A 23,322-nucleotide genomic window follows, 5' to 3' on the forward strand; every position below is an offset into this window, starting at 1 on the left:
ATGAGGTTGCTATGAGTCAGAATCAACTCCATGGCAACCAAAATAACAACAACAAAGTATACATGTAGTTTCAGAATTGCTAATCCATGCCACTCTATGAAACAAATTTCATCAACCAAATTACAGTGTTTCTGTGCAGTTCTTTTCCTATTTAGCCTTATAGTTTCTAATAAAAACATGGTTTCTAAAGTTATTTAGATCAGCTCCTTTTTTCCTTACCAGTGTCAGTGAGCTAAGGTCAGACATTTGTAATAAAGTTAAATTCATTTTTCACAGTCTGCTTTCTGTTCTGGGAAACACAAATATCCCGGGTGATTTCTTAAATTTTGCATATATTATAGTTCATTCTTTGTGATGTATAATTCTATAGTTTTGACAAATCATTAGAGTCATGAAAACCCCAAGATAATACCGTACAGAACAGGTCCATCACCTTAAAAATACTGTTGTGAAGCCCCTTTGTAGTGAACCCCTCCCTCCTTCCTCACTCCTACCGACTGTTTTCTATCCTATCATTTTGCCTTTTCCAGAACATTGCATAAATTGAACCATACAGTATTTATCATTTTGGTCTGGCTTCTTTAACTTACAAAAGTGCATTTAACATTTATCCGTGTTCTAATGTGGATCAATAGTGTGTGCTGTTTATTGCTGAGTACTATTCCATTGTACTGATGTACCAAACTGTGTTAATCCATTAATTTATTGAAAATGTCTTGGTTGTTTCCAGGTTTTGGTGATGATGAATAAAGCTGTTATAAACATTCTCATACACATATTTGTGTGAACACAAATTTTCAGTTCACTTAGGAAAATACCCAGGAGTGGGGTTGCTATCTTGTATGGTAAGTGTATCTTTAACTTTATAAGAAATGTCCACATTTTCCAAAGAGACTGTAACATCTTGCATTCCAACCACTGAGTGAACTAAAGTTCCTGTGGCTCTGCATCCACCCCACCATTTGGAAGTGGTAGTTCTTTTTTGTTTAGCCATGTTAATAGGTGTGTAATGGCATCTCACTGTGGTGTGAATTTACACTTGCTTAATGACTAATAATGTTTAGCATATTGCTATAAGTTCATTTGTCATCCACATGTCTATAATGAAATATAATGTGAAAGCTGGACAATGAATAACGAAGACCAAAGAAGAATTGATGCCTTTGAATTATCGTGTTGGTGAAGAATAATGAATATACCATAGACTGTCAGAAGAATGAACAAATCTGTCTTGGAAGTACAATCAGAAATCTCCTTAGAAGCAAATATGGTGAGACTTCATCTCACATACTTTGGATATGTTATCAGGAGGGACCAGTCCCTGGAGAAGGACATCATGCTTGGTGAAGTAGAGGGTCAGTGAACAAGAGGAAGACCCTCAACGAGATGGATTGCCACAGTGGCTGCAATAATGGGCTCAAGCATAACAACTGTGAGGATGGCGCAGGACTGGGCATTGTTTCATTCTGTTGTGCATGGGGTTTCTATGAATTGGAACCAACTTGATGGCACCTAACAACAACAACATAGTACTGAAGTAAAAATCTCTCGCTACCTTTTCTTCTTTTTAATTTCTAAAAAATGGCAATCTTTCCTTTCTCTATGGCCTTTGCACTACATTTTTCCTCTGATTAGAATCTCTTGGTTACCTTCTCATAATTCAGCTCTCATCACAAAGAATCACCTCCTCAGAGAGTACACCTCCTCCCATCTCACTCCCTCATACTTCTTTGTTTACATCCACTTATAGGTAACAGGGCTTATTGCCCTTCTCATCAACCTATAAAAAGTTAAATCATATAAATGAAACCAAATTGAGCAGAGTGTTATGTTCACTTTTATCCATGGTGTTTCCCCATATGAAAGGTCTCATAAACAAAAGGCTGTAAAGCTCTGGTTTGTGGTGATAGCAGCATTAATACCTTTTTGTGTATTATTTGCTTAGGGTTCTGCTGGCTACTCTAGAGTTTTGTTGTCCAATATGGTAGTCAGAAGCTATATGTAGCTATTTAAATTAAAATTCATTAAAAGTATAATTTCAATCTTCATTTGCGATAGCTACATTTCAAGTGCTCAAAGAACTACATGGGGCTAGTGACTATTGTATTCACAGTGTAGAAATATAACATGTCTATCATCACAGGAAGTACTGTTGGACAGCACTGTTCTAGAGTAAATGCAATTGCTGTTTGTTGGTACAAAATATTTTCTGTGTGCTTTATGTCAGATGTGTCTAGATGAAATAAACAAATTCCTAGAAACACAAATTATCAAATGAATATCTTAACAGACCTATAACAAGTAAAAAGTTTGACTCAATAATCAAAAACTTCCAACAAAGAAAAGCTGAGTACCAGATGGCTTCACTGGTGAATTATACCAAACATTCAAAGAAAGATTAACCCTAGTCCTTCTCCAACTCGTTCCAGGAGGGAACACTTCTTATTCATTCTATGATGGTAGCATTACACTGATACCAAAGCCAGATAAACACATCACAACTAACGAAAACCACAGAGCAATATCCCTTGTGAATATAGATGCAAAAATCCTCAACAAAATACTAGCAAACCAAATCCAGCAATATATTAAGAGGACCAAACATCATGCAACAGTGGTTCAACGTGGAAATTAATAAATGGTAATACAACACATTAATAGAATAAAGGAAAAAAAACCATCATCTCAACTGATGCAGAAAGTGTTCTGCAAAACCCACCACTCTTTCATAATAGAAACACTCAGAAAACTAGGAATAGAGGGGAACTTCCTCAACCTGATAAAAGCCATTTATGAAAAATCCTCAACTAACATCACACTGAAAACTTTCCCCTTAAGATCAGGAAAAAGATAAGGATTCCAGATTTTGCCATTTCTATTTAATATTGTACTAGAATTTCAAGCCGAGCAGTTAGGCAAGAAAAAGACAAAAAGGCATCCAAATTGGAAATGAAACAGTAAAACTATCTCTATAGAAAATCCTTTAAAAAAAAATCCACAAAAAACTCTTAGAGCTGATAAATGAATTCATCCAAATTTCAGGATACAAAATCAATACACAAAAATTGGTTGTATTTCTATACACCAGCAATGGAAAATCTGAAAATGAAATTAAGAAAACAATTCCAGGGCAGGGCCAAGATGGCAGAGTAGTCAGATGCATCCAGTGGACACTTTTACAACAAAGACCCGAAAAAACAAGTGAATCGATTATAAATGACAATCTAGGAGCCCTGAACATCAAAGGCAAAGTTGAGGAACCGGACTGAGTGGCAGGGGGAGGGAGAGACAGTTCGGAAGCAGCGAGGAGTTGCCAGACATAACCTGGCGAGAACCTGAGCCCTTCAGGCCTGATCAGCTCATGGATGAGCGGTGAGGCAGGCAAGCAGCAGTGCTTAGGAGGCGCGTTTTTCACACCGGGAGAGACCAAGCAGCAGAGAATCTACTCAGCCACCCAGAACCAGTGAGAAGCAGCCCTCGATGGGCGAAAGATAAGTACTTGAGTCTGGCCTACCGCATGGATCAAAAACACCCCCCTTAGGGAAAAACCTCTCTCCCATTTACCTCCCTGATCCCTGCTCTGCACTGGGTCCTGGACCGGCTTCAGCAATTGCCGAGTCCCCTGGGCCGGAAGTAGGATCTGTCACAAGCCCTGAGCCATTCTCCCAGCCTTGGAGAGTGAACAAATTAACAAAGAGGGGAAAAATAAACTGCCAGCTCCCCTAAGCCAGGAACTCAGGGTGGGCACAGCTGCTTTGCCTAGGCACAGGCATAAGGGATCCACAGACTTTGTGTGCCTTTTCCCCTGCACAGATTTGTGTGGGCCATTTCAACAGTGTAGGCCCTCATTACCACAGTACAACAGGGTATGTACCTGTTAACTTCAACTGTTTAAGCTGTGAAGTGGCAGGTTCATGATGTATGACACTGCTCTGCCCATTAAGCAGGGTCTTCACCTACCCACATCAGGGGCCTGAGGACTGGTGGCTCCACCCATGCCACCTAGCCACCTGCAAATAGGGGCCCAAAAATGAGAGGTCCCCCCCAGTCCTTACACCAACAGCATTGGGTGCTCATAGTCCGGCTGCAAAACCCACCCACTAACGCGCTCTAGGGAACAGGGACATGCCTTACTCCTGGACACTTGGGGGTGGCCATCAGTCCCCTGCCTTGCTCAGAGTGTGTACCCCTGCTGCAGCCAGATGCCTGTGCCTACAACAATCACCCACACCTGTCTAGGACTGTAGGTGAGATCCTGCATTACACACTTGGTGGCTATCTACCTGGGCACCTGAGCTGAATCCATACAGGAGGGATGGGCGGACTCCTGAGCTCACATACCTAGTAACAGATCTAACCACCTGGTGATAGGACATTAGAGCTTCAAAGGTGCCAATAGTCAAAATAGCTCACACAAGCAGCCTATTTGGGCATATCAAAACAAAACAAGAAGCTAGAACACAGTAAACAAACAAAATAAATATAATAACTTATTGATGGCTCAGTGACAACAGTCAATACCAAATCACATAAAGAGGCAGTTCATGATGGCTTCAGCAAGCTCCCAAAATAAAGAATCTAGAAATTTTCCAGAGGAGGAAAATTTCTTGGAATTACTGGAGGCAGAATACAAAAGATTAATATACAGAACTCTTCAAGAGATCAGGAAGGAAATTAATCAAAACGCAGAACACGCAGTAGAGGAAATTAAAAAGATTAGAGAAGAGCATAATGACAAATTTAATAGGCTGCAAGAATCCATAGAGAGACAGCAATCAGAAATCCTTAAGATTAACAATAAAATTTCAGAATTAGACAATTCAATAGAAAGTCATAGGAGCAGAATTGAGGCAATGGAAGTCAGAATTAGTGAGATTGAAGATAAAGCACCTGACACCAACTTATTTGAGGAAAAATCAGATAGAAGGATTTTTAAAAATGAAGAAACCCTAAGAATCATGTGAGATTCTATCAAGAGGAATAACCTATGAGTGATTGGAGTACCAGAACAGGGGATAATGACAGAAAATACAGAGAGAATTGTTGAAGATTTGTTAGCAGAAAACTTCCCTGATATGAAAGATGAGAAGATATTTATCCAAGATGCTCATCAAACCCCACATAAGGCAGATCCCAAAAGAAAGTCATCAAGACATATTATAATCAAACTTGCCAAAACCAAAGGTAAAGAGAGAATTTTAAGAGTGGCTAGGGATAAATGAAAAGTCATCTACAAAGGAGAGTCAATAAGAATAAGCTCAGACTACTCAGCAGAAACCATGCAGGCAAGAAGGCAATGGTGACATATGTAAAGCCTTGAGGGAAAAAAATTGACATCCAAGAATTATATATCCAGCAAAACTGTCTCTCAAATATGATGGTGAAATTAGGGCATTTCCAGATAAACAGAGGTTTAGGGAATTTGCAAAAACCAAACCAATATTACAAAAAATACTAAAGGAAGTCCTCTGGTTAGAAAATCAATAACATCAGATAACAACCCAAGACTAGAACACAGGACAGAAAACAATTCCATTTACAATACAATTTAAAAGAATAAACTACATAAGAATAAATTTAAACAATGAGGTGTAAGACTTGTACACTGAAAATTTAAAGCATTGCTGAAATAAAGAGAACTAAATAAATGGAAACAGATCCATATTAATAGGTGTGTATTCACTGGAAGACTTAATATTGTTAAGATGGTAGTACTACCCAGAGCAATCTACAGATTCAGTGCAATCCCTATTAAAATCCCAATGGCCGTTCTTTGCAGAAACGGAAAAGCTGATGTTCAAATTTGTATGGAATTGCAAAGAACCCAGAATAGCTACAATAATCTTGGAAAAGATTTAAGAAAAGTTAGAAGACTCAAGCTTCTAGACTTCAAAACTTACTACAAAGCTGTGTTAATAAAAACAATGTGGTACTGGCATAAGGAGAGACATACAGGCCAACAGAATAGAACTGAGGATTCAGAAATGAACCCATTCATCTATGACCAATTGATTTTCAACAAGGGTACCAAGGCCATTTAATGGTCTCTTTTACAAGTGGTGCTGGGAAAACTGGATCTCCACATGCAGAAGAATGAAGTTCAACCCCTACCTCACACCATGTTCAAATTTAACTGAAAATGGATCACAGACTTAAATGAACAACTCAAATTACAAAACTCTTTTAAAGAAAATATAGGGGTCAATGCTCATGATATTGGATTTGGCAATGTGAAATGCCACTGAATTGTACACTTTAAAGTGGATATTATTAGGTAGTGATTTTCACCTCAATAAAGAGGAATGAAAAAGAAAATATGCAGGGTTTTTTGCTTCTTTTTCTCAACATAATTAAGTCTTCAGTCTTTTACTCAACATAATAAAGTCTTTTACATTCATCTTTATAACTCTTTATAGTGTTTCTTTTGATTGCTCTTTTGATGAATTTGTGTAAACAATTTGGTATACTTGAAGTAATGAGATTTTTGTTGTTAGGTGCTGTTGATTTGGTTCTGACTCATAGTGACCATATATAAAACAGAACAAAACACTTCCTGGTCCGGCATCAGCCTCACATCATTGTTATGCTTGAGCCCATTGTTGCAGCCACTGTGTCAATCCATCTCATCAACCAATTCTTTTTGGTACAGTAACTCTGTGTATTCCTTCCACCTTCTTTTGATACCACCAGCCATCGATCGATATTTTCCCTGTACAATCCTTCCAGACTGCAACTCGAGGCTTGAATTTTTTCTTCAGTTCTTTCAGCTTGAGAAATACCGAGTGTGTTCTTCCCTTTTGATCTTCTAACTCCAGGTCTTTGCACATTTCATTATAATACTTATTTTGTCTTCTCGAGCTGCTCTTTGAAATCTTCTGTTCAGCTCTTTTACTTCATCATTTCTTCTGTTCACTTTAGCTACTCTGCGTTCAAGAGCAAATTTCAGAGTCTCTTCTGACATCCATTTTGATCTTCTCTTTCTTTCCTGTCTTTTTAATTCCTTTTGCTTTCTTCATGTATGATGTCCTTGATGTGATTCCACAACTCCTCTGGTCTTCGGTCATTAGTGTTCAGTGCGTTGAATCTATTCTTGAGGTGGTCTCTAAATTCAGGTGGGATATACTCAAGGTCGTATTTTGGCTCTCATGGACTTGTTCTAATTTTCTTCAGCTTCAACTAGAGCTGGCATGTGAGCAACTGATATTCTGTTCCACAGTCGGCCCCTGACCTTGTTCTGACTGATGATACTAAGATTCTCCATTGTCTCTTTCCAGAGATGTAGTCGATTTGATTCCTGTATATTCTGTCTGGTGAGGTCCACGGGTATAGCCACGTTTTATGTTGTTGAAAAAAGGTATTTGCAGTGAAGAAGTCATTGGTGTTGCAAAATTCTGTCATGTAATCTCCACCATCATTTCTATCACCAAGGCTATATTTGCCAACTACTGTTCCTTCTTCTTTGTTTCTGACTTTCGCATTCCAATCACCAGTAATTATCAATGAATTTTGATTGCATGTTTGATCAATTTCAGATAGCAGAAGTTGGTAAAAATCTTCAATTTCTTCATCTTTGGCCTTAGTGGTTGGTGAATAAATTTGAATAATAGTTGTATAACTGGTCATCCTTGTAGGTGTATGGATATCATCCTATCACTGACAGCATTGTACTACAGGATATTGAAATGTTCTTTTTGACAATGAATGCAATGCCATTCCCTTCCAAGTTGTCATTCCCAATATAGTAGACCATATGATTGTCTGATTCAAAATGGCCAATACCAGTTCATTTCAGCTCACTAATGCCTAGTATGTTGATGTTTATGTGTTCCATTTCATTTTTCATGATTTCAAATTTTCCTAGATTCATACTATGTACATTCTATCTTCCTATTATTAATGGATGTTTGTGGTTGTTTCTTCTCATTTTGAGTCATGCCACATCAGCAAATGAAGGTCCCAAAAGCTTGACTCCATCCACGTCATTAATATCGACTCTACCGTGAGGAGGCAGCTCTTCCCCAATCGTATTTTGAGTGCTTTCCAACCTGAGGGGCTCATCTTCTGACACTATATCAGTGTTCCACTGCTATTGATAAAGTTTTCACTGACTATTTTTTTTTTTCAGAAGTAGACCACCAGATCCTTCTTCCTAGTCTGTCATTCTGGAAACTCAGCTGAAACCTGTCCACTGTGGGTGACCCTGGTGGTATTTGAAATACCAGTGTCATAGCTTCCAGCATAACAGCAACACGCAAGCCACCACAGTAGGACAAACTGACAGATGCGTGGGGAGGAATGAGATTACTGCGTCATAATTTAGGCTTGATGTTTAGCCTGTACATACTATTTTTCAAAAAGGTGATTGGACCTATATTCCCGAAAGCAATGTTTCACATGCCTGGCCAGCACTGGGCATTTGCATTTGCCTAAAATGTAATTATGTGGTGTACTTTTTCATATGCTATTGGCCATTTTGATATCTTTTATGAGGGTACCTATTATGGATTGAATTGTGTCCCCCTAAAATATATGTTGTAAATCCTAACCTCTTTGCCTGTGGTTATAATCCCATTTGGGAATGCATTGTCTTTGTTATGTTAGACAAGATTAGTGTAGGATGTGTCTTAAATCAATCTCTTTTGAGATATAAAATAGATTAAACAAGCAAGCTGAAGAAACAGAGATGGGGGAAGAGAGATGCAAGCCACATGAAGTTCGCCCAGGAGCAGATGCTAGAAGAGATAAGGACCTTCTTCCAGAAGCGACAGAGAGAGAAAGCCTTCTAGAGCCAGCAGCCTGAATTTGGACTTCTAGCCTCCTAAACTGTGAGAAAATAAAATACCTGTTTTTTAAAGTCACCCATTTGTGTTATTTCTGTTATAGCAGAACTAGATAACTAAGATAGTACTTTTTCAAGCATTTTGCTCATTTTTTTGTTTCTTGTTTTGTTTATTGATCGAAAGGGCTTTCTTTCTGGTTACTTGTCCTTCATTGTATGTTTATGTGTAATCTATATGCCTATACACACATACACACATATGTATAAGCTATATAGTATTGTGCAGTAAGGATTAACCTTTCCAAAAGAATGGTTTGTCATTTTGCCCGCAGCTCGTAGAAGGAAGCTTATAACCCATTGCCATCAAGTTGATTTGACTCATAGCAACCTATAGGATAGGGTAGGACTGCCCCGTAGGGTTTCCAAGGCTGTAATCTTTACAGAAGCAGACTGCCTCATGGTTCTCCATCAGGCTGGTGGGTTCGAACTGCTGACCTTTCAATTAGCAGCCAAGCACTTAGCCCCTATGCCACCAGGGCTCCTTGGAGAAGCTTATAAGCCCTGCCTGATAAGAGTGTCTTTGTTCACCTGGGAGCCTGGGTTATGCCCAATAGTCTGTGCTAACAATATGACTTATGGTGGGCACCTGAGGCCACGTAGTATCAGCTTGTCCTCTGGAAGGGCTGGAGATTAAAGGTCAGCCATGCAGGCATATGGGACAACCCCCTATAAAAACTGTGGACACCGTTGCTCAATTGGACTTCCCTGGTTGGCAATACTCCCTGCTTGTTGCCACACATCTTTGCTGGAAGAGCTAGGTACTGTCCATATGACCCCACTGAAAGAGGAAAAGTGGAAGCCTAATCACTGATGTCTCCTGGACCTTGCCCTATGCATCTCTTCCTGTGGCTGATTTTAATCTGTATCATTTTTCTGCAATAAACTGTAAAACCATGAGCATATTCTGAGTTCTGTGAGTTGTGCTAGTGAATTACCAAACCTGAGGGTGGTATTGAAGACCCCCTGAACTTGTGCCTGGTTTCAGAAGTGAAGATGGTCTTGTGGACCTCTCTTGATAATTGCAATTGCATATTATATATACATAAAATACAATACATATTTTACATATATACATATTGCAAATAACTTCTCATGGTCCATGGCTTGTCTTTTCACTCTTTTCAATTTTTTAAGCTACAATAGGAATTCATTGGTTTGATTACTGAGAAGACCTTAGGTATAAGGAGCCCTGGTGGTGAAGTGGTTAAAGCAACTGACTGCTAATTGAAAGGTCAGCGGTTCGAAACCACGAGTGACTCCGCAGGACGAAACCACGAGTGACTCCGCAGGAGAAAGAGGGGGCAGTCTGCTTCCGTGGAGATTCACAACCTTGGAAACCCTATGGGGTTGCTATGAGTCATAATTGACTCGACAGCAGCCGGTTTGGTTTGGTTTTGCTTCAGGCATGGCTGGATCCTAGGGCTAAAGAGGTCATCTAGATGAAGTCTGTCTCTGTATCTTGGCTGTGCATTCTTCTGCATTGGCTTTTCCCCTAGGCAGGCTCTCTCTTCTCATAGTGTGCCCTGGAATCTCCAGGGTGCCTTCTTCCCAGGATGAAGAAGGCTGCAGAAGACAGTGATTGTTCCTTTAACAATTTCATGAATTTAATTGACTCACCTGCCCACAGTAGCTAGGAGAATGAAATATTCGAATTTGTTTTCAGGACTACCTCCCATGCTCATTCAGAAAGTGGGGTTAGAGTCATTGCCAAATGAATCATAGAATCTTGGCAATTGTGATGAATTGGGAGAGGAAAGAGGCTGTAGTGGGTAGATGGGCTGAACTTGCAGCTGCAATCAAGAAATAAATCTAGAGAAAATGGAGACTACGAATCTACAACTGCAAAGAAACGAATCCTGCCAACAATGAGAATGAGCAGGAAACAGATTTTCCTCAAGAGCTTCCAGAAAGAAATGCAGTCTGCTGATACCTTGATTTTGTCTGGTGAAACCAACACCAGACAATTAATAAATCTGTACTGTTTTAAGCCACCAAAGACAAACAAAAAAAGGAAAAGAAATAAACAGAGCTAATAATAACATTGTCACCTAGTATATTGTGCTTACTCTAGTGTCAGCTATTGGAGGAAAGTAGGAGGTCTGGGCAGGGACGGATTAACCAGTAAGCAAGGTACGCACAGCCTTGTGTTTACTCATCTGTAGTGCACAATTTCACAAAACCAGGTGAAATCGTGCACTACAGATTAGTAAGCACAATTAAGTCTGTGTGAAACTTGCTTGCTGTAAACTGGTGCATACTGTGTTTACTTGTTAATCTGCCTCTGGGTCTGGGAACTCAGCCAGGGCTAGATAGCTCCTAGAAATCCTCACAGAAAAGTCAGATGCATTATGGCTTGTATTTAGAACAGTGCTTTACAATCTTTAAAGGGCATAAAATTCAACTGAAGATTTGAGTCTTATTTAAGAAATGTTTGCACAGACCAAGATAATGAAGATATTCTCTTGTTTTGTTCTAGACTCTACAGTTCTACTTTTTATATCTAAGTCTGTGATCCATTTAAATAATTTTCTGTACGATGTGAGGTGGGATCAAGGCTCGTGTGTGTGTATCTCCATCCAGTTAATCAGGACAATTTACCAAACAGACCATGCTTCTCCCCTGTATGAAATCTCAGTTTTTTCCCTTGGTTCATTTGTCTGTCCTTGCATCAATACCACACTGTCTTAATTTATGTTGCTTTATAGTATTTTTGGGATACTGCTAGTGTGAATCCAAATAATGCTATGAATGTCAGTATAATTATTATTTACATAGATGTCTTACTTAATCTGTCAATCCTGTACTGAGGAAAAAAAAGTATGTGTTTAACTTTCAGTGCTCAGACAAATCATTGGTGGCTGTCATTACTTGGATGGCAGAAATGAGGATCTGTCTCAAACAGAATGCATGTGCTTCTTAGAAGGCTGTTACTATTGAAGGTTGGAACCTGTGGCAGTATTTTGGTAACTTGTGATTTAGTCCAGAAGGATCCCTGGTGGCACAGTGGTTAAAGTACGCAGTTGCTAGCCAAAAGGTCAGTGGTTCAAACCCACCAGCTGCTCTGTGGGAGAAAGATTTGGCAGTCTGCTTCAGTAAAGATTACAGCCTTGAAAACCCTACGGGGCAGTTCAACTCTATCCTACAGGGTCGCTATGAGTCGGAATCAAGTCAATGGCAATGGGCGGGTTTAGTCCAGAACAGAGTTGCCTGGGTGTTTTAATTTTCTCTCTTCATGGGCTTCACTATTTAAGTACTTACCACATATTGAGATGTTTTCATGGGTTTGGGTGAGCACTGTTTCTCATGATTCAAGGACAAATGTTCCACATGAATTGCACTTTAGGAAGTGTCAGTATAGTCATTTTTATCACTGCAGACAGAACTGAATAATGCCCAAGCCCAAGTTCTTATGTGATGAGGAGAAAAAATTCCTTCAAGTGAAAAAAAAAAAAATCAGGTGTATTAACTGGTAAAGCCTGTTTAAATTAATTCCTTGAAGGAAGATCCTTTTGCTTGACTCAACTGAGGATTATTTTGATGAGCATATTTAGAGCAAAAATGTTGGTTGACAAAACTGAGTCCTCCAAAGTGGGCAGAAAGTCTGGCTTAAAAAGTAGGGCAGTTCTAGGATTGGCTAATACAAGGCTTCAACAAAGATATTATAAACCCCAAACCTCTCAGGCTTTCTATTTTACACCAGCACATACCTAGTTTCAAGATGGCTGCAGGACTTACTGACATCATTCTTTTATCATGACATGTTCCGTTTAACTTGAAGTCTGTTAATATTGAGACCAGATTTCTTAAGAATAGTGTTTCATAGTATATCTTTTTCCATTTTTTTAAATATGACCTAATGTTTAAAACATGCCTCTGGTAAACAGCATATAATAGTTTTGTTTTTCAAATCAATCTATTGATATTCTTGTGTTTTAATTTTAGTCCATTATAGTTAATGTAATTCTTGGTAGGCTTGGGTTTAAATCTATCATCTTGCTATTTATGATTTTCTTCCATGTATTCTTTCTGTTCTCTTGCTTCCTTTTGGATTAATCAATTACTACTTATTATTCAATTTTTAACTTCTTAGTTAAGTGATTTTGTATAGTTATTAATGGTTCCTTTAAAACAGCTTTCGAGAGAGAATTAAGCCCTAATTTCTTAAGGCATCCATAGTATGTAATGAATTAACTTCTCTAGTATGCATCTGGCAGTCTGCTTCAGAAAAAATTAGCCAGTGAAAAACTTATGAATAGCATCGGAACACTGTCTGATATAGTGCCAGAAGATGAGCCCCTCAGGTTGGAAGGCACTCAAAATATGACTGAGGAAGAGCTACCTCCTCAAAGTACAGTTGATCTTAATGGTGTGGATGGAGTCAAACTTTTGGGACCTTCATTTGCTGATGTAGTATGACTCAAAATGAGAAGAAACTGCTGCAAACATCCATTAATAATCGGAACCTGGAGCATATGAAGTATGAATCTATAACATTGGAAATTGTCAAAAATGAAATGGAACACATAAACATTGATATCCTAGGCATCAGTGAGCTGAAATGGACTGGATTTGGCCATTTTGAATCAGACAATCATATGGTCTGTTATGCCAGGAATGATAAATTGAAAAGGCACGGTGTCACATTCATCATCAAAAAGGACATTTCAAGATGTATCCTGAAGTACAATGCTGTCAGTGATAGGAAAATATCCATATGCCTACAAGGAAGACAAGTTAATACGATTATTATTCAAATTTATGCACCCACCACTAAGGCCAAAGATGAGGAAATTGAACAGTTTTATCAACTTCTGCAGTTTAAAATTGATCAAACATGCTCTCAAGATGCAATGATAAGTACTGGTGATAGGAATGCACTCAAGGGAACCTGGACTGTGAGTCTTTAAAAAATTGTCCACACTGGCAACTTGAACAACATTGTGGTTTATTACTTTAATGAAGAAAGGAAGGATGGATATTGTAAAGCAACTAGTTTTATTTGCCAAACCAGGCCATGCAGCAAGTCTCAAACCATTTTTCTGTTTGAGTCCGTATCATATAGAATCTATATCACGAAGACCATGCACTCTGTCCACAATGCAATTATGTTACAAATCTACGAAAGGTAACTAAAATATGCATAGGGTCTGCATATTAAAAAACATGCTTTTAAATAACTTATGGTCCAAGATATCTTGATGAGACTGAAATAATACTTAGTATTAAGTTGTAATGAAAATACTACATATCAAAACTTTTGTGATGCAGGTCAAAGGGTACTTAGAAAGATATATATAACCTTTAACACTTATAAATTAATGACTTGTGGCCCTTTAAGGATGAAACACTCACTTATAAAAACAATCATAGAACCATAACATTTATAAGGTTTGCCCAGTATAAGTGAAGAGTTGTGCCTGAAGGCTTTTCCACATTGGTTACAATAGGGTTTCTCTCCAGAGTAAGTTCTGTGAGTTCTAAAATGACAAATAAGGTGGGAAGAATCACTTAAGGCTCTCTTGTAGTCATTTCATTCATAGATTTTTCTACCCAGCATGTATTCGCTTATGCATTATAAGGTTAGTGCTTGTGCTGAAGGCTTTTCCACACTGAATACATTTATAGGGCTTCTCTCCAGTGTGAGTTCTCACATGTACCCTTAGGCAAGAGGAATTCCTAAAGGCCTTCCCACATTCTTTACACTCATAGGTTTTCTCTCCAGAGTGAGTTCTTTTGTGCACAATGAGATAAGAGCCTGTGCTGAAGGATTTTCCACATTGATTACACTTGTAAGGTTTCTCTCCAGTATGAGAGCGTGTATGTTTCTTAAGGGATGATTGATCAATGAAGGCTTTCCCACAGTGACTGCATTCATAGGGTTTCTCTCCAGTGTGTGTTCTCATGTGCTTCTGAAGGGATGAAGGAACAGTAAAAGCTTTCCCACATTCCTTACAGTCATAAGGTTTCTCTCCAGTGTGAGTTCTTTTGTGCACATTCAGATGAGAGCTCTGGCTGAAGGATTTTCCACAATGATTACACTCGTAAGGTTTCTCTCCAGTGTGAGATCTCAAGTGTTTCTTAAGCGAAGATTGAAAAATGAAGGTTTTCCCACAGTCACTGCATTCATAGGGTTTCTCTCCAGTGTGAGTTCTCATACATTCCTGAAGGGACAAGGGGCTAGTGAAAGCTTTCCCATGTTCATTACATTCCAAGCTTTCCTCCACAGTATGTATTTTTTTGTTGACACTAAGGGAAGACCTTGCACTGAAGTCTTTTCTGTAGTCAATGCATTTGGAAAGTTTCTCTCCAACAGATATTAGCTCATGTACCATAAAGGAAGACTGTAGGCTGAAGGACATACCACACTGGCTACACTCATACAGTGTCTCTCCTGTGAGTGTTCTTAAGTGTTTCCTAAGGGATGACTCTTGATTGATGGCCTTTCTACAATCATTATATTCAAGAGTTTTCATTCCAGTGTGAGTACTCACATGACTCCTAAGAGTTGTGGGATGGCTGAAGACTTTCCCACATTCTTTATATTTGTAGCATTTTTCTCCCTTGGAGTATGTTTTGCCAATAAAGTGAAAGTTCTTTCTGATGAATTTTATAAAATGATTACATTCCAAGAGTTTCTTGCCAGGTTGAGCTGGTGCCTGTTGAATAAGGAATAAGTGGTGACAAGGCTTTCTCATTTTTATTACACTGAAAGGAATTCTCTGTGTGGATTCTGCCTTGCATAGGAAGCAAATTATTATGATTAATATTTTTACCATTTGCGCATGGTTTTTCTCTTATTACTTCTTTGAAGCTGAGTAAGCGGAATGCTCTGTCCAAGGTGCCATCCTAGTCACTCCCATCAAAAAGCCTCTTAAATACAAAGATTTTCCAATAATGACTGAAGAATGAGTTAATTATGTATAAAAAACTTAATATTTGAATCATATTTTCATAAATGTTTATTTATGGATATTCTCTGTGAGACAACAAGTGTTGAGCTAGGTTTAGAAATGCCTCTAGTTTCGTGAAATTCATATACTCTCTCCTGAAACACTGTTTTCTGGTGAGTGAATGCCACTTGCCTCAACTGTCTTCCCTGGTTCAAGTGCTGTTGTTTTAACTCATTAAATTCTCAGATTTCTCCTACTGTACAGACCAGGAATCATTCCTAGTAACCTTACCATTTTTATGCCATTAGATGTCTTTTTCCCAGGAACATTCTGCATAGCCATTGCATCTTTTGATTTAAGTTGAGTTTCCCAGTCTGAAATTGAATAGGGAAAATTTTTATAATTATTGGAAGAAAAAACAGGGATGAAAGAGAAAAGAAGGCAGCCCCTCTGGATTTGTTTTCAATTACTAACACTAAATACAGGAAGAAAATGTGAAAGAGAAGATTCAACCAGTGACCAAGGAAATAATTTTAGGAGTTTGGCTCTCGGAAGAGATGCCAATGATAGGAAAAAGAATTGGAAATGGGAGGCATTTTACTTTGAAAGGTCTGAGAGTTTGAGAAAATAAGAGAGGGTATTATCTGGAAGGCAAAGTAGGCAGAACTGAACAAAGAGCATTAATGGAAATGTTAAATTTAAATTAATAAAACAGTTCTTTCTCTGAGACCAAAGGAATGTATGAATGAATGGGCAGATGGTGAAAGAGGAGGGAAAGCTCACACAAACCCCTCAGCCTTCATTTCCTGCACCCATTGACATACCCAAATGTACCACCCCTCACTGGCCAGGGCAGCTCCACACAATGACACCTTTTCTGCCTGGGGGCTCACCTGCAGAGGTACCTTAGAGAATTCCTCTCTCCTCCAACCATTCTGCGTTTACCACTATACTGCCATTCTTTTCACAGATCCTGATGTATAAATGGTAAATAAACAAATGAGGCCAGCCTTACCCAGTGAGGCTAGGTTCCTAAAGTTCTCCAGCATTACATCTCTGTACAGGTTTTTCTGAGCAGGGTTCAGCAATGCCCACTCCTCCTGGGAGAACTCCACTGCCACTTCCTCAAAGGTCAACGAGTTCTAAAACATCACACACACATTCTGGCTCAGCCAATGATTATCTCCAACAATGTACCAGGAGGATGGTGGGTGAGTTTGACAGGACTGTGGAAGGAGACCCAGGGCATAGGAAGTTCCTACACGCTTCCGAGTCTTCTCATTGTCTGTCCTAAGGCTCACTCCTGAGAATTTTCTTTCACTCCCATTCCCTGGTCCATCTCATCCAGTCTTATGGCTTTAACAGTTTTTTTCTTCCAGTCTTATTCAAAATCCAGTACAGACTGGGCATACTGCAGGAATGAGAGAAATACTTGGGAAATGAATGAAGGATTTTTCTAGTGAAAATCTTTCTTTTCTTTCACCCAGCAGAATAGAGAACCCATGGCCAACCTGGAGGAATAGCTGAAAAATATTAACAAATGTTGTGGTAACGAAAGCTTTTCCTAGGCATTCCTTCTCCCATCCCAAGAGGCCCAGGGAACTTTGGAAGCATAAGACCAGTCCAAGTTGGGCAGTGAAGCTCCGGGTCAATGGAAAGAAATGTGTCCCTTGAGAACAGCAATATACTCTTGGAAACCGAATAATTTCTACACACCTGTGACCAGGTTGTCAGCAATCCTGTAGCCATTCTTTGTCCTGTGTCGTCTCCTCCTGACCAGACAGGGTCCTGACCTAGAGAAGAAAGGAGCCATGAGTGTTTAAACCTGTTGCCGTTGAGTTGATTCCAACTCTAGGCCTGTCAAATATTCAATACTCACAGGCCCAGAATCTTCGTTTTACTAGTTTAAGAGTAACAATAATAACAATACACACGCACTATCGTTCACTGTTAAGATTTTTAGTCTCCCCATCCAAGAACATAGTATGCCCTTGAATTAGAAATACAGTATGCACTTATTATTTTTCTTTTTAACATTTTACTACACTGAACTACTGAAAAGGTCTAGAGGATAACAACTCAGAAGCAATAACGAACTCCCATATATAATACTTTTCACACAGATTCTGCACCAGTTACAAAAGTCCTGTCACATTTGTTTTCTCCCTCTGTGTATATATAGATATCATTATTCTTGGCTGAATCATGTGAGAGGAAGTTGCAGACATCATGATCCTTTTTTCCTACATACTTCAGAGAACCATAGGAACTTGGACATTCTCTAACCCATGGTACAGTGACCAAAGTTAGAAATATTTAACTCTGATTTAATGCTATTATCTAACATATAGTCCACATGCAAACTTCCCCAACAATGCTCTTTATGGGAATCACTTTTTTTGCATTTTCCATCCAGGATCAGGCACTCAAAGTATCTTTCTTTAATCTGCAACATTTCCTCAGCCTTTATTTTTCAAGATATAAAGAGTCCAGGCCAAATGTTTTACAGACTGTACCTCACTTTCGGTTTGCCTGATGTCTTCTCACGATTAGATTAAAGTCATTTTAGGGAGCAGTATTACATAAGTGACACGTGTCTTTATCAGTGCATCACATCAGGAGGCACATGACGTCAGCTTGTCTCATTACTGCTGATAACTTTGATCACTTGGTTAAGGTGGTGTGCAACAGGTTCCTTCATATGTTACCATTTTTTTCCATCTGTAATTAATAAGGAATTTATAGTGGAAACTTTGAGACCATGTAAATATGTTGAGAAACTTTATTAAGGAAAGAACAACCTAATACCTGAATCAACTGATGAATCTTAACATCACAAAATATACATTGGGACATCATGTGAGTTGTGATGTGACATAACATTAAACACACAGCCCCAACTATAAAATATTTTTGCAAAAAAAAATCTGATATATCTTCTAAACTAATGAGCAGTTTAAAGAAAATAGGGATGAGGGCGACAAAGGGATTTGTTAAAGGATGTAATAAAGAGTCAATCCACCAAACCCAGTTTGGAGGGAAGAGGGGAACAGATTAAGAGACTTAAGAGACCTATTAATCCAATGGAATGTGTGGACCTTAGATCTTGATTTGAAAAAACTGTCTTTAAAAACACATTTTGAGACATTTGGGGTTAGTTGAGCACAGACTGAGTATTAGATGATATTGGGAAAGAGAAAGCAGCCCCTGATATCCAGGAGGTGGCCTGGTACCAGCTAGGCCTAGGGGTTGTGCTGAGCTGGCCTGGCACTCACAGCCACATCTTGATATTTTCCTGTTGAATATAAACAATTTTGCAGACCAATCACTCTGTGTCAATGATGTATTAAGACAAAAACAAGACCACTCCATACTCATGTCCTAAACATAGACAAAACATAAACATGATCCAAGCCACATAAATGAACAAATATCTACCTGTCCTGACAGCTGCTTCCTTTCCAATTACAACTTTAGCTTTTGTTTAGTTCTTCCTCCTTCTAGGTAAACTTATTAAGATAATCATAGAATTACCCTCACTTCCTGATAACATCCAATGCAAAGCAAAGCCCCGCTTCCTTAAACACTCCCCAAAATCACCTCACACAAGCCCACATCCTTTAGTAAGTCTTTTCTAACACCCTCTTACTGAGACCTCCATGGTTCCCCATGGTGTGTGTTTGCCTCAATGTAATGAGTAATCAGACTTGTTTAACTGCGTGTGTGTTCCTAGTGGTCTTTGGCTGGAGTCCAGTGAAAATACTGAGGAATACTGTTAATTTGGGGGTAGGATAATAGTATTGTAGAAATCTTAAAAGCACAAAAAGTCCCTTATTTTAGAGATGTGACTCAAATTATAGGTGAAATTATATGTCTGATGTTTTAAAAAATGCTCCAGTTTAAAAAAAGATCAATTACAATAAACAAGCAAGGAGGAATAAGAACGGCAAAACGGTGTCAATCAATGAAGCTGGGGGATGGGAGGCTTCATCATAGTATAAACAACTCCTGGGTAAGTTTGAAAATCCATAATTAAGAATTTTACTGTTTTTGCTTTTAAAAAATTTTCTATTGTGGTAAAATATATGTAACAAAAAAATTTCCCCTTTTAACCATTTATAAGTGTACAACCCAGTGACATTAATTACATTCACCATGTTGTGCAATCATCACATAATTAACAGTTTTTAAGGAAAAACTTCCATACACAATAAGAAGCAATGAAATATACCTGTCTGGATCTTGGTACCTTGGCACCAAGTATAGTAGAAAAAGGAAATCTCTTCTGATGATTTTAAATACGAGTGTCTTCTTTAGGTTTCAGTCTAAAATGACGTTATTTGTGGAGTACGGAAAACCTCAGGAGAATAAAGTGTGTCTTAGGTGGCACTGCTCCCAGGCAACCAGTATGAGCAAAAAGACCTATGTCTGGAGAAACTCAACTTCAAGCCAGGCCTCAAAGAATTCTCACATATAAAGTTCTAAGTAAACTGAGGAAGTCAAAGTTAAAACAAATTATAAAACACAAATACACATTGTACCATGAGTGAGAAGCAGCCAAAACACAGGCAGCAGAAAAAAAGCACACCAACACTTCAGATGTTAGAATTTTTAGCTATAAACTTTAAAATAACTATATTTAAAAACTTAAAGAAATTCAAAGAAACTTGGATGGATACAAAATATAAACTCTGTAGTCAAGCAGTTTTCAAAAAGCAAAGATAATTCTTAGAAATAAAAAATATACTCACTGAAATTAAAAACTCAATGCAAGGTATAAAATGGTGTGGCGGTGGCGTCTGACCTCCTCTAACTTCACAAGGGGAAAGGAGACTCAAGATCAACAGCCTAAGGCTGATTCCTGTGAGGCAGAGGTCAGACATGCTCCTCTGTCCACCATCTTTACCAATTCTGACACCAACCACAATGGCCACACAGAACTCACAGACAATACTCATAGTTATGGCGTTTATTAGGGAAGTAACAGGTTACAACTTAGGTTCAGGGATGCTCAAGATACAGTTCTTCCATCAGGAATGCCTCTTTTCAGCCATGCATGCAGACACAACTCTCTGACCCCTCAGCCTCTCGGCCTGGCTTCTGCCCTGCTAAGGCAAGTGTTACGAAGCTCTTTTAGCTCCACCAGTAAGTGACCCTTGACACCCCACTCCCCCAGTAAGCCTTGGCCTACAGGTGCTCAGCTCTAGCTTCGTGGGTTGGCAAACCTAGCTACAAAGCCCGGAGGCACCCTTATCCGCCAGAAAGCCTCCTGCCTCAAGGCACTCAGCTTTCCGTGCCCTCTCCTGCCTCTGCTGTTGCCATTTCTCTGCTGCCGCTTCTTGCTGTCTTCAGTGTTACAGCTCGCTTTTGCTTGTAGGCGCACTCTGTCTCTCTCTGCCTCTCCCACTCCCTTCCTCCCTCCCTCCCTCTCTGTTTCCTGGTTCTGCTACTACTGTTTCTCTGCTGCTGCTTCCCGCTGTTTCCAGTGTTACAGCTCTCCCTGTCTTCCCTGTTATAGCTCCTCCTCCATCTTTCCATGCCTCCCCTTAAGCCTAGTGGAATGGAAAAACTGACCAATCCCTGTTAGGGTTCCATACACCTCATATGCATAGTCCCACCCAATCATTTCCACCACGTCTGTCAGTTTGTCATACTGTGGTGGCCTGCGTGTTGCTGTGATACCAAAAGCTATGCCACCAGTATTTCAAATACCAGCAAGGTCACCCTTGGTAGACAGGTTTCAGCTGAGCTTCCAGACTAAGACAGACTAGGAAGAAGGTCCTGGCAGTCTACTTCTGAAAAGAACTAACCAGTGAAAACCTTATGAATAGCAGTTGAACACTGATATAGTGTCAGAAGATGAGCCCCTCAGGTTGGAAGGCACTTGAAAGACAACTGGGAAACAGCTGCCTCCTCAAAGTAGAGTTGACCTTAATGACATGGATAGAGTCAAGCTTTCGGGACCTTCATTTGCTGATGTGGCATGACTCAAAATGAGAAGAAACAGCTGCAAACATCCATTAATAATTGGAACGTGGAATGTATGAAGTATGAATCTAGGAAAATTCGAAGCCATCAAAAGTAAAATAGAACACATAAAGATCAATATCCTAGGCATTAGTAAGCTGAAATGGACTGGTATTGGCCATTCTGAATCAGACAATCACAGGGTCTATTATGCCAGGAATGACAAATTGAAGAGGAATGGCATTTCATTCATTGTCAAAAAGAACATTTCAACATCTATCCTAAAGTACAACGCTGTCAGAGATAGGATAATATCCATACGCCTACAACGAAGACCAGTTAATGTGACTATTACTCAAATTTATACACCAACCGCCAAGAGCAAAGATGAAGAAATCGAAGATTTTTACCAACTTCTGCAGTCTGAAATTGATCAATCATACAATCAAGACGGATGGATAATTACTGGCGACTGGAATGCAAAAGTCAGAAACGAAGAAGGAACAGTAGTTAGAAAACATGGTCCTGGTGATAGAAACAATGCCAGAGATCACGATAGAATTTTGCAAGACCAATGACTTCTTCATTGCAAAAACCTTTTCTCAACAACATAAACAGCAACTATACACGTGGACCTTGCCAGATGGAATACATAGGAATCAAATCGATTACATCTGTGGAAAGAGATGATGGAAAACCTCAATACCATCAGTCAGAACAAGGTCAGGGATCGACTGTGGAACAGACCATCAATTGCTCGTATGCAAGTTCAAGTTGAAGTTGAAGAAAAATAGAACAAGTCTACGAGAGCCGCAGTACAACCTTCAGTATATCCCATCATAATTTAGAAACCATCTCAAGAATAGATTTGACACACTGAACACTAATGACTGAAGACCAGATGAGTTGTGGAATAATACCAAGGACATCATACATGGAGAAAGCAAGAGGTCATTAAAAAGACAAGAAAGAAAAAAAGACCAAAATGGATGTTAGAAGCGACTCTGAAACTTGCTCTTGAACATAGGGTAGGAAAAGTGAAAGAAAGTAATGATGAAGTAAAAGAGCTGAACAGAAGATTTCAGAGGGCAGCTCGAGAAGACAAAGTAAAGTATTATAATGACATGTGCAAAGACCTGGAGATAGCAAACCAAAAGGGAAGAACACGCTCAGCATTTCTCAAGCTGAAAAAACTGAAGAAAAATTTCAAGCCTCAAGTTGCAATACTGAAGGATTCTACAGGGAAAATATTAGATGCAGGAAGCATCAAAAGAAGACAGAAAGAATACACAGTCACTGTACCAAAAAGAATTGGTAGATATTCAACTATTTCAGGAGGTAGCATATGATCAAGAAGCAATGGAACGAAAGGAAGAGGTCTAAGTTGCACTGAAGACAGTGGTGAAAAACAAGGCTCCAGAAACTGAGAGAATACAAATTGAGATGTTTCAAAAAACCGATGCAGTGCTGGAAGCACTCACTTGTCTATGCCAAGAAATTTGGAAGACAGCTACCTGGCCAACCGAATGGAAGAGATCCATATTTGTATCCATTCCAAAGAAAGAAGGTCCAACAGAATGTGGAAATTATTGAACAATATCATTAACACGAAAGTAAAATTTTGCT

General features: G+C 39.1%; 2 protein-coding genes across 2 annotated transcripts in view; one reads left to right on the forward strand and one right to left on the reverse strand.

Annotated features, from left to right (window-relative positions):
- Nucleotides 1-17,478, reverse strand: part of ZNF177 (zinc finger protein 177) — a 47,749-nt gene extending 30,271 nt beyond the window's left edge. Inside the window, exons 1-4 of the mRNA XM_004378560.2 lie at nucleotides 17,446-17,478; nucleotides 16,745-16,871; nucleotides 16,021-16,103; nucleotides 14,390-15,495 (exon numbers count right to left, since the gene is read on the reverse strand). Coding sequence (XP_004378617.1) covers nucleotides 14,390-15,495; nucleotides 16,021-16,103; nucleotides 16,745-16,871; nucleotides 17,446-17,478 — 1,349 coding nt within the window. The remainder of the gene's footprint in view (nucleotides 1-14,389; nucleotides 15,496-16,020; nucleotides 16,104-16,744; nucleotides 16,872-17,445) is intronic.
- LOC101344790 (zinc finger protein 420) overlaps nucleotides 1-23,322 on the forward strand; it is a 347,019-nt gene that overhangs the window by 188,391 nt on the left and 135,306 nt on the right. The window lies entirely within an intron of this gene.

The sequence above is a fragment of the Trichechus manatus genome, unplaced genomic scaffold (assembly GCF_000243295.1).
Source record: "Trichechus manatus latirostris isolate Lorelei unplaced genomic scaffold, TriManLat1.0 scaffold00057, whole genome shotgun sequence".
Lineage (NCBI taxonomy): Eukaryota > Metazoa > Chordata > Mammalia > Sirenia > Trichechidae > Trichechus > Trichechus manatus.